General features: G+C 40.5%; 1 protein-coding gene across 4 annotated transcripts in view; it reads left to right on the forward strand.

The window, feature by feature from the left end:
* Positions 1 to 12746, forward strand: part of LOC107994407 (sodium/calcium exchanger 3) — a 93072-nt gene that overhangs the window by 50400 nt on the left and 29926 nt on the right. For all 4 annotated transcript variants that reach the window (XM_062074863.1, XM_062074862.1, XM_062074861.1 and 1 more), the window contains one exon: positions 5837 to 6001. In XM_062074863.1, coding sequence (XP_061930847.1) covers positions 5837 to 6001 — 165 coding nt within the window. The remainder of the gene's footprint in view (positions 1 to 5836; positions 6002 to 12746) is intronic.

Genomic DNA, 12746 nt, shown 5'->3' on the forward strand with positions numbered 1-12746 from the left:
CTCCTCCTTCAAGATTTCTATCTTCGTTCTTATCCCTTTATTTCCATGTTATTTGTGTCGATTAAACGAAATAAAAGACGTGGCGATAAGAAATTATCTATATATTTCCTGGCTAATAGAATCCAATAATGTACGGCTTATTGCTTTTGGAGAAGAAAGAATCGGTCTAAGCCGGAAAAAGGTTGAGAAAAATCTCTTCCGTCAGCTGGATCGGACTACCGTGGCCAATCGAGTTATCCGCGTCGTTGGCGAAAGTACCTTCACTCTAATCCTAATATTTGCACAGGTTGTCGGAATGGACAGCCATACGTGACACTAATCGCGCTCGTGTTTGTGGCTCTGTACATCTTTCGATTAGATAAAAATATGGAAACGAAGGATTAGAGGAAAATGTAATATTCAATATTTCATTTTTAAAACGCGAACGAAAATTTTATATCTTAAAAAAAGAAAAGAAGGAATCGTTTCATGCTTGACCCATTATTTTAAAAATTAACACAATTCGTGATTAATCGTTATCCAAAGATGATCGTTTATCTGCTTTAATTGAATTTCCATTCTTTCCTCCTTTTTCTTTCTTTCTTTTTTACATTCATTCCATCCATATACAATTTCAGAATCAGAGACAACGGGGACGAGAAAATATTCAAACGAGGTTAAAATATCGAGAGAGATTAAAATCTAAACACTCTGTCCGGGAACTCGGTAAACGCACAAAATATTGCTCCGTTAAAACCATCTTGAAGTTGGATTACCGGGGCGGAAACGAAATTCGAGCAACGAAGTTTTCTAGCCGATTCCGGAATGAAGAGAGAATTCGTATTATTTTCTCTGCCACCCCCTTTCTTCCTCGAATCTTTTTAATCACCTTCAATCCTCCAGCTTCGTAACTGCATCTGTATTACAACGCGTGAAGATGGGGCACGACAGTGAAAGGGCTACTTCGTTTCTGCTCCATTTCCATGGTTGATATTACATTCGAGATCACTGTCCCGTTATATTGAGTTGCAAACTTGGATCGTGTCGCAAGCAAGAGCGAGAGAGAGAGAGGGGGGGGGATGATGAGGAGGTTGAAAAGAGAGCTGAGTTAACGCAAAGTCCGGTAAGTCCAGGAACGGGGGCGAAAGTTGAAAGAAGGAAGTGCAGCCTTGGTGAATCGGCATCCTTCTATCGCGCGCGAGATTCCCTTTGTTCGACGCTCGTTTTGCATTTCACGGTTTGCATCCTCCCTTTTGTGAGAAGAAAATCACCGGGGACACGCCTTCTTTGCGCCGCGTCTTCCTTTCGAACGGTGTAGCTTCCTTTCGCTCGAATTCAGGTTTTCCATCGCCCGATGGAAATTCGGAGGCGGGATGGAAAGAATAGGGAGAAGCGAGGAGGAAGGAAAAACGAAACAAGGGAGGGAACCGTCGAAAATTAATGGATTCCTCCAGCTCCAGATGAGGCGAATCGACTTTGCAAGTGGCCGACAAAGAAAAGAAAGGGAATTCCGTGGCGCGTTTCCGAGGCATCCGATTGATTTATTGGCTGGCAATGTGTCTATCGACTCGGGGGACATCTTCGTTAATCGAGCTCACCTCCCTCTGTCCGATCTAATTCCGCGAGTGGAATCGTGCTCGAGCGTGACATTGCCGTTCGAGGCGATTGAGCCTTCATGTCACGGCGAATCCTCGAGCATTTGTCAACTCGTGGAAGATATTTCGTGATGATATCGTTAAAGTTTAAAGAGCGTGGATGGAAGAATTTTTATTTCGATCCAATTCCTTCTGGATTGAATTAAGGATAAGGTTGAAGAGGAATCGAAGAATTTGACTGATGGAGTAATGTAAAAGTTAAATGAAAGCAAAAATGGGAAATTAACTCGTGATCCTTTCCCACGGTCGCTTAGTTTGTTACGGTCGTTAACATATTCAAATAAATTTCAAGGTATTATTAACCTGTCGCAGCCACCATATTCCGGAATGTTTATATAATCGCGCGGAACATTTGCAAGATAACATTACGCTTACTAGTTGAAATGAAAATGAAATTCAAATGGAATTCCAAATGTTAACCTCGTTCGAATTCAGTTTAAGATCGTTCAATTTTTATTTTTAACTTCGCTCCCACGCCGAGTATCCGTAGAATATCGAAATATAGCGAAGAGGATGATTTTTGCATCGTACATTTTTGAAAAAAAAATCACTTTCCAATGCAATTTTTCGTGAACAATGCTAAGAACAAAGCTACGAAATTGAAAACCTAATACATTTGCCTGTTCCCTGATATTCGTGCGATGTTGTCCGATATTAGCCGATATTACTCGATGTTGCCCGATGTTAACCGACGATACCCGATAATGCCCGACGTTATTCGCAATTACAACTCGTCGTTCTATCCATAAAGACAATTGCTGATTAGCACTGGCTTAAAGCACTGGTCTTAAACCACCATTTCATTAATTTTGCTACGTCTCAGCATTGTCCTCGATGTTGTTCTCGTCAAGTGGCCCTGCTCAAGAAACGAACGATACCGGAATCTACGTACGTAGCAAATTCGATTACACGTCGTAATTGAAAAACGATGCTCGTGCTAGGTCAAGCATAAAGTAGAACGCGTGTTTCCAGATATACCAGCTAACTGTCCAGTAAAATGAACCAATCATGACGGATCTACACGCGCGTGTACAAGAACGAAATAGTTGCAAGGCATTTTCCCTCGAATAAATCACTTAACCCTCCGTGTGCTAAAACCATTTCTTTAAATTAATAGTATACGTTTCTATACTCAATTTTATTCGGATAATATATTTTAATTTTATTCATTATTTTATATTGGAATATACAAAGGAATTTCTTCTAACAGAATCCTCGAGTATAATGATTGAATCCAATTTTTTCGTATTTTTTTGATTTATATTCATATTTTGATGGAATATACGAAGGAATTTCTTTTGACAGTATAATAATTTACATACAATAATATTGATCGATTCACGTTTATGTATTTTATGCAATTATATTCCATGTTTCTTCGCAAAAAAAGAAAAATAACGATGTACAGAATTGTAATTCACAAATTCCGTTTGCCAAATTTCTTGTCTTTGACAATAATATATAATATATATATAATATGATAAATTTTACTTATGATAATTCCAACAATGGCAAGATACGGCGAATTTACCTGTGTCGTTAATGAAATTATCCGATAAAGAGATTCACACCGAGTAAGCGAACTTTCCTCTAACGATTTCGATTCAAGATGTATAGCGTGAAATTGTGCACTCGGTGTAACACTGCAACCACGCGGCTTACTATCGAGAACTTAGTCGGCACGACCGCTTTAAATGTAAATTCGCAAAGCATATCCACACGTGGAGATAGATTCCTGGAATCTGGAATCTGTCTCCTCGCGATCTCCTTCAGGATTTCCAGCTCCTCATTGAATCTTGAAAATCGTGCAACATAATTTTGACAGGCGACAAACGTTCGTCATTATCTCGGTTGAAAAAGTGAAGTGATGGATTATTTTAACCGTGTATACATATCTACCCTGTCAAACTTTGATCTTGTTTTTCAAACGAATCCTTCGTTGCGATTTTTCTCTCCGTAGAAACACCGTATTGAAATTCAGATTAAGCATTGACAGAGAGAAAACGAAAATGCAAAAATATCGAAAATACGTCGGGAAATATCTATGGAAAAATTCTACTTCTGCTACGCTCGTCGCAACTACTGGAAAAAAAAAAAAAAAAAAAGAATGCAAATTTTCGGAACATTTTGAGATCCAACCAAGCTCAGATTTCGTTCATCAAACGATCGAATTAGCATGATTTATTTGTACGTGTTACTCGAAAATTCATCCAAGAATTAGCGAGAAGTTCTTCTTGGCAAGTTTTCGAGTGAATGACCCTTTGTGGCGGTGGTTTTTATTCGAGTCGAAAAATAAAAGAGACAAAGGGGGAGGGAGGGGGAAGGGAAAGAATTGGCATCCTTTGTGCACTCACCCCAACTCGCCTTCGGGCAAGTTAATTTTAAACTCAAAGGTGCGAGCCGTCGGTCTACCGCCTTTAATGCGTTCGATTCCATTTATTTTACGATAAACGATTTTCGAATCAGTTCCCTTTGAGTTTTCGTACGAATTAGATTCATTGGTCGGGCCCTTTGATGGCTTGATTAAAATCGTGGAAATCTATGAGTGGATTTATTTCAAAATTGTAATTAAATTAAGAATTATAATTTACACAAAAAAAACCCAAGTGGAATAATTAAATTTTTCGATTAAAAAATTTTCAATTACTCCAAGTAATTAACATTGAATTCTTGAATAACGAAACGTTCCTCTTAAAATCATGGAGCAGAATTCCATAACACTTACGGTAGACACTCTTTTCGTCTCTCTCTCTCTCTGTTCGAAAGAATAAAAGATTTTTAAAACACGAAGGGGATGGAATACCCGTTTCGCAAGATTGGCCATCGTTGGTAATCTCACGCGAGAGGATCCACAATGAACAAGCGAGGAAATCTTTTCGAAATGCTTCTCCTCGAGCGAGGATTTCCATCGTGAAACGAATCATTAAATCTTTCGAGAAGGGAGAAGGGGGGAGTTGTCTCGCGCTCGCGTTTTCCGCAAGAAATTGTGACCCACATCCGCGGCCAAAGTCCTGCGAGACACGTCCTTGCGAGATCCCAGTTTCATCGTTCGTTTCACACCGGTTGAAGCGTTTTTCTTTCCTCCAAACTCCTTTCTTTTCGTATATCGCGATTTGAAATTAATAGTTTTTCTTCCTTCTTACGTTTTATTTTTCTTTTTTTTCTTTTTCAACTGTCGACTCGTTGCTCGTTGCGTTTTCCACGGACGAACAATTATTCGTTTCTTAATTGAGCTTTCTCGACGAAGATTGATATTTGAAATTTGTCGAGAATTTTCAAAGTGTTTCGAGCATGATCGCGACAATAAAAGATCCGATAGCACGTCGAATTTATGATTTCTAATATGAAAATGTAGGGGGATAACGATGAGGTAATGGAAACTTTTACGACGGGCCTAGAATAAAACGGTTAATAAAATTTCGTCGAGTTATGAAAAAAGTAGAGGGAGTATTCTTTGGGAGCAAGTGGCGTGCAGGCTTTTTTCGAACGTTTAACTAAATATCGAGCGGGTAAAAAGCGTAAATATCCGAGAAACTAGCAGAGGGAAGTTGCATAACTTGTCCGGAATTTCATTATTAAAAAGAACCCCTCTCTTGGTTCATAACCATAGCTTTGATAGTTCCCTCCCTTCCCTCGTGATTCCATTTCACGCTGATTCCATTTCTGGCTCTCCTCTCACGTTGATAACGGAAATAATTGATCGAGGCGTTACCATTTGGAACAATCTTCAACGAGGAAAAATTACATTCGAACCAAGTAAACGAAGTGGCACGCTTCGAAACGTTAAGTGGAAATTATTGCCCACGTATCGAAATCGATACGTGAAATTCGAACTCGTTTTATCAAAGGTACACGATCTCGTTACCTGAATTTATTTCACGGCGTCGTAATAGAAACTTGCCAATTATCCAGAAAGATATAAATTAATCAACGAGGGAAAATTCGACTCGTGAAAGGATCTAATGCTCGAAACATCCCTCTTTTCTTAACAATTATCCACGAACCTCTCCGTATTTAATTTATAGAGAGATAAGAAATTGTCAACTTGGCTGCGATTCAACGCCCATTTCACGTTCCTACAATTTCCTCCTAATTTTATACCACCTAATTTCCAATACCCTAAATCCATTTTATTCTTTATTTACCAAAGATAATCCCCTGGAAGAGCAATTAATAATAATCGAGTGGTGTAATGTTGACAGGCACCAGTTCCTGGAAGGAACAGTTCACGGAGGCATTGACGGTGAGCGGCGGCGACGAGGACGACGAGGGCGGCGGGGAACCAGCGGCGCCGTCCACCTTGGACTATCTGATGCACGGCGTGACGATATTGTGGAAAGTGTTGTTCGCGTTCGTTCCGCCCACGGGTAAGTTCCGTTCTTTCCAGATGTCGAACGAACGCTCTTCCCAGCGCGGAGGAGTGGGGGAAGAAAGGGGGGCGAGGTAGGCGCTGCATCTGGCACGCGTAACTTGTGTTTATCAACACAGCCGAGCGAGGCTCGCTTATGCTCGTTGAAATATTTTTCGCGCAACCCGTTGCCTTCTCGAACGCGTAATTAAATAAATTAAAACTTGCTCCGTGGTTACGCCTTGTTTACGGTTAAATGGAAGCGGATGGAAGAGGCTGGGTAGAATATAAATTGAACTAAAATAGTTTGATAGGGATTTGTTGGCGAAAAATGTTGCTCGTTTTATCTCGAATCGAGATAATTAATAACATTATGACGACGCTCGACGAGACCGGGCATAACGCGATTTTTCCATCAAATTTATTATTCGAAAGATGAACAATTCTTGCACAGTGAGAATACTTTGAAGGTAAATGGCATTAACGAAATACGTTAAATAGTTTGATTAAGTATATTCTTCTCTTCTTTTGAAGAATACACGAAATCACGGTACGAACAGATTCTAGCCATCTTTCATCGGTCCCATGGAAGAATCTGTACGATTGAGGATGGTAAGAAGTCATTCATTCCTTCTCTCGCGAGAAGATGTTACCGCGGACAGATAGTGAATTACAGGGACGTGTATCGCGCCAACAACGTTGAACGTGACTGCGAAGTGGATACTTTTACTGGAAAAAAGGACTCCCACGGGAAATGGAAATTGAGTTTTCTCCGTGGACCGTATTTATTTACTTTTTAAATTCTAACCGGGTTACCTTCTCGTCACCAGAACTTCTTCTTTTCTCTTCTTCTTCTTCCCTTCTTCCTTAACGCCATTGTTTCGCGTTTTCTACAGAGTTCACGATATCGTTGCTCGGGGAAAGAAGAGAGAGATCGAAACGATGGAAGGAGAGAGAGATAGGGATTGATTAAAAGTTGTTCGATTATCGTTGACCTCTATCACTGGCCACGTCCGAATTCCGAAGGAACTAATCAGCAGTTTCCACTCGCGACTCGGAATTTAACGACCGGCTCTCGCAACTTAATTTTTAAGCTACGAAGAATTTTCTTTTGGAAGCAAGGAAAGTTTTCGTTCGTCCCACCAAAAATCAACATCGGCCCTTCTTCGTTTTTCAATTAATTTTTGAATTAACGCGGACGGAAAAAACCGTATTTCGATATTTAATGAATTCTCGTCTCGTCAGGCTGCAATTCAAATATTTCAAAAAGTTGGGTGAAATTCGTGTGACTAACGCGCGAATAAAGGTAACATAATTTACGAGCACGGCATGGGGGAGGAGATGGAGAATTATTTAAAGCCGAGGGAGATTAAACACCATCCTCTTTCTCTCTCTCTCTCTCTTTTTCCTCTCCCTCTCCTGTCAAATTGCAGATAAATAATCGAGTCGCGATCCGATAATCGCAAAATCGGCGTTTCACGATGGCTCGATCCAATAAAGAGGAGGTGTTGGATTAATTTCCATAAAAAAGCCCCCCACCCTTCCATATTTTTGCGTACGAAAACGAGCGAAACGAATAGTTAACGCGATTTTCCCCTTCCACGCGAAGGAATGATATTTGCCCGCGTGTAAAAAGAGATCGACGGAAAAACGTCGGCCAATTTTTTGACCGCGCGTGTTGGAGAATTTCGCGTATTTCGCGTGTTCCCCCTTTTTTAACGAAATATCGCGTCGTACAAGCGCCGTTAATTCGTGAAATTCCATTTTCGGTGCGCGTTTGCGTTTGGGGGAGGAAAAATTTCCGAAGAAATAAAAATTCGATTGGTTTAAATCGTACGCACAGATGGTTGTGAAGTGTCTGTCGCGTTCGATTCGATTCGACTCGCGATAATGGGTGGAGAAAAAATGGAGAAGCGACGAGATAGATCGATGGGGGATGGAATGGTGTAGAGTTGAAACAGGAGAGGTGGAACAATGGTGAATGAAAATTATTTTTCTTTTCTTATTGTCGACCGTCTTCCTTTCGTTTCTTTTCTTTACTTTGATAGATAAAACGTTGCAATCGTGTTTAAAGAATGATTAACTTTTTCTTTTTTTTTTTTTTTTTCAAAACACGACGTCTCCGTCCAACGCTTAACGAATCCTCTTCCTTTCCCCGAGGAACTCTTTAAATTTTCATCGAGGCTCTCTTGCGAAAAAGAAGACGCGCGGAGGAAGTTTGGCATGCAAAGAACGTTATTAAATTACGCGCGATGGTCGTGGATATTTCAGGTTGGGTTACGAAAAAAAACGCGAGAAAGAAATATCTCCTTCCTAGAGAAGGAAATTCCACCAACGAAATTTGATTGACTCTGCGCGAACTGAAAAATCAACAACTAACTACAACAAGTTCGATAATTGAACGACGCAATTTCGGAAGGCACAATTTTCAAAAATGAAATACAATTTCCGGATTGCGGCAGTTAAAATTAATCAACATCGAAGGAAAATTGGAAATTTTTCGAGATTAAAATTACCGCCAACAACGTACAATTTAATACGTACAATTTGTGAAGCGCAAATGTGTGAATTAAAAATAGGCGGAGGAGAAGTTAGCAAATTAGCTGGAAGCAAGAAGTTAATAGATAAGCGAGGAGCGTTTAAATCATCGTCATCGTACGAAGAGAGAGAGAGAGAGAGAAGGGTAGACCGCGATCAGCTCGTGCGAAGAATCCTTCAGCTAAATCTAGAGTGGCTATAAAGTGGTTTTTCCCCAGTGGATCGTGTGCAGAGGGGTTGAGGTTCGATCGGGGTTCGATCGGCCGCCAGGTCGACAGCCACTCGATAAAAGCATCGGGCAAGGAGAGGGAGAGGAGAGCCAGAGTGAAGAGTGTTCATGACACGCCCTCGAGGTAATAATTCGCGTGGCCGCGAGAGCCAATTTACATGGAACCGATCCCCGTTTCCGGAATACGAGTATTTTTCACAGCTCCAACTCTCCCCTCCCCTCCTTCTCCATATCTTTCTCTTTCGAGGCGAAAAGTGCCGGCTAATTCGGATTGATTCTAAAATTTTTTAACATTTTTTTCAATTTACACGCGCGTTTCTATCTTTTTGGGAGATCTTATAAGGGTAAAAAACAAGCATATGAAGTTATAAAGACGTTGAAGTTTGGCTAATTGAAATTAGACGAAGATGAAGCGAAGTAAATAATTCTTGCAATTATTGAAATTCAAAAAACGCTCGTTTGGAATATTATTCGATTCGATCTATCGATGGTGGAAGAATCGTGGAAGAAATTTTCGAGATAACGGGAGGGAGGGAGGGACGGTGGCGAGGGAAAGGAGGAGGGTGGATGCTGCAGTGTCCTAGAAAATATCGCGGGAATAACGCGATCTCGAAGGAATCGAATGAAACGAAATGCAAGTGTCTCGCATATCGCATATGCACGGCCACGCCCATCACGATTATTGACAACAAATATCTTCTTTACCCTCCTCTTTTCTCTTTCCTGCACGCGTTTCCTTTTGCATCCGACTTCTATTTTGACTCGAGCAAATGCAAAAAGTATCCGTCGTTGGGGATGCGTGACGCAAAGATGAAAGGAAAAGAGAGTAAGAGAAAGAAGAGTGGAAGATGTATCGATGAGAGAGAGAGAAAAGCTTGTCGATGAAGAGGTTAAAATGCGACGAGAATTCGCCTCGTTTGTTGTAAGGATAAATGGTGGGGGGGAAGAGTTGGGGGAGCGATAAATCAAAACGGGGAGAAGATTAAGACAACGACGAGATTCTTCGATGTATACAGTCCGCAGCAATCCGTTTAACGACCGGGTGGAAAGGAGAAGAAAAAAGATGAAAGCGTAAAACGAGGTATCCCGTGATTAACGCGATAGATCACGAGTTGACGGGGGCCATCAATCACGCGGAGATAGAGTTACACGAAACAACGATGGGGAGAGGGAGATGGTTGAAAAGAGAGAAGAAAGTTGGAGAAAAGCGGAAAGATCGGGGTTTATTGCTTTCTGCAAATCTATTTACGAAGAAAGAAACGGAAGGAAAAGAAAAAAAAGACAACGCACGCGTTTATGCGATGGAACAATGGCATAATTGATGGGGAAAAGGGTAATGAAACGAGAACGGAGATAGAGAGAAGTTACCCCCGCTTTCCGGGAGGATAACTTCTTCCAAGGAGCGCTTTCGACGTAATGGTTGGAGAGATCGGGAAACTTTACGGCGAAGTAAACGGTGTATCGGAGCTGTAAAGGTCTCGGGTCCCTAGGCGGTGTGATAGGCGTAGGATCGAACAACTCTTTCAGATTTTTAAAGTGTGTACAATTTGGTTTGAAACATCGTGATTAATCGTGAGTGTATGATTGCCAGGCAGTTTTTAAAAAGAAGGAAAGGAAAAAAAGTGAAATTGTAAAGAACGGAACGACAAAGGATGGAAGAAAAAAAGATAAGAAAAGAAGTAAAATTAAATTTGAGATCGGACGGTATTTCTGAAACTGTGACGAGCTTTATCTCGAAATAAGTACCCTCCTAGCGACAAGGATGGTTTCCGATTCTCTCCAACGATGAGAATCTCTCTCTCCTTTCTCCTCGACAAGAAGCTCGATAGGATGATATTATCCTGCAGGAGAGATCGCAACTCCACAGGGATTTTGTGGGCTTTCATTGTCCGCTCGCCTTTACCCCTTCCCCTATCTATTTTGGCCTGCAAAATTATTTGAAACGTTTACAAACCATGCATGGATTATTCCTTCCAAATAATGGAATAAAATTCGTTTCTGATGGAACAAAGATTCATATCGATGGATAATGAAAAAGATATTAAACTGTCAGGAAAAATAACGATTGAAGAGACAAAGGAATATGCTGTTCGAAAATGAAAAATTTCTGCGTGGAGTTGACTTCAGGAGGATGTAAAATTGATCAATTTTACAAAAATGGTCAAAATTGGCGATAATGGTTAGGATGATTCATGATTGAAAAGACGCATGATATTTGCAAAAGTAAAAAAGCGCGAATTTGCGTTGGTTTCGAAGGAGGATCGTAAATCGATGGATCTTTATATCGGTTACAGATTATGCGAGGCGGGACCGTTCCAAAATTTGATCAACAAAAAGCTTCGAAACGCTCCGGCGTGTCTCCAGCTGTGACCAAGCCGCAATGAAATTCTAATTTCGACGGTCGAAAAACAACAAAAATTACAGATTTCGTTTGGCTCTCCACCGCGCATTTTTGGATCGCTGTGTATGGAATAAAATTCGCGATGCAAATTTCTTGGCGTGGCAATTGCGCGCTCGTGCAATTATAATCTGAAAACGAAGCGTTTGCCATCCCTAAGATCGTAGAAATTGAACGAACGAAAGTTTATATCTTCTTTTTTCTTATTTTAAAAAGCAATTGTAAGATTCGTGGAGATGAAATTACAAACAAAAGGCTTAAGCTTTAACTCGCATACTAATTGTAACTTACTAATAGATTAATCTCTTCTTTTAAGGATAAGAAAAAATTGTTTCTTTCAATATCTGTTTGAAGATACAATCAGATGTATTTATACATACAAGATCCGTTGCATAAGAAAAGAAATATATTTATTTTTAAACTTCCGTGTTTCTTAGAAAGAAAAGGAAAGATAAAGCGAAACCGTGATATCGGCGAGCGACTTATTAAATATTCAATTTCTTCTTTCGTTCGTCTCATCGATATTCCTTCGTTGAATATGCAAAGGTACACGATCTGTTTAACGGAGAGCAACGTGAAGAATTATATACATATCTCGAGCAACGAATAGAAAATTAAGAAAAACCTTGATCTTCGGGGATCGGGCTCGGTTCGTAAACTAAAACCGATGGCTCTCCGAGGACCTGATGGAACATCCTGTCGTGGTAGGAGTAATGTACGCGGCCGATGGGACGTTTCACGCGCTTGCTCGTACACGTAATGCATCCGTGAAGCTGTGGATGAACAGTCGTGTTAACGGGGGGAATTTCTTCCCCCATTTTTAGAAACCGATAAATCCCCGAGAAACTCGATAATCGGGGAAAAGGAGACGTTGGTAAAATCGTGAGGATAAACTGGCAAGTGTTGGCAGTTTATCCATTTTTCAGGAATAATAAATTGCGAAACGCCCGGCTCTGCTCTCGTTATTTACTGCCCCCATCTTGGACTTCATTAGCCATTCCAGGCTACCTAGCTTATGATAAACCAGTTGGTGGTGATAAAGCTAGCTAGAAATGGAAGGAAGGGAGGCCAGATAACCGGCGTTCTTGATTAAACTCATCCTCGAAGCTGGGTTTGCACGCTGACTCGCGAGAATCATCTCTCACGTATGCTTCCCCGTATTATATTTTAATGAAGTTCGGTGACTAGGTCGAATGGAATTGTTCCATCACGTTCAAAGTTTATTGCTTTTTCAATAGATTAGAACGTTTAACGGCGTGAATATTTCGTGTATGTTATTCTGATCCATCTATCGGAAAGAGTCGAAACTCGGGAAGCAATGAAGGAAGAGAATGGCTGAGAGATAAAAATATCTAAACAGAGGATTCGTCGCGATCGTTTCGGACATTTCCTTTGCTCGAAGTTTTTATAATTCGATATAGTAATGTTCCTCGATTTCTATCCGAGGTTTGAATATCTCGAAATTGAATTTTCACTTCAACAACGTTGGAAAAGTTGCATTAAAGTTTAATGAAACTATGGAAAATCGAGGATGAACAAAGTTTAACGGTATCGTCCTGACTGTAAGAAATTCTCATATCGTTTGAATGGTATTAATCC

Source organism: Apis cerana, linkage group LG5 (genome assembly GCF_029169275.1).
Source record: "Apis cerana isolate GH-2021 linkage group LG5, AcerK_1.0, whole genome shotgun sequence".
Taxonomy (NCBI): Eukaryota; Metazoa; Arthropoda; class Insecta; order Hymenoptera; family Apidae; genus Apis; species Apis cerana.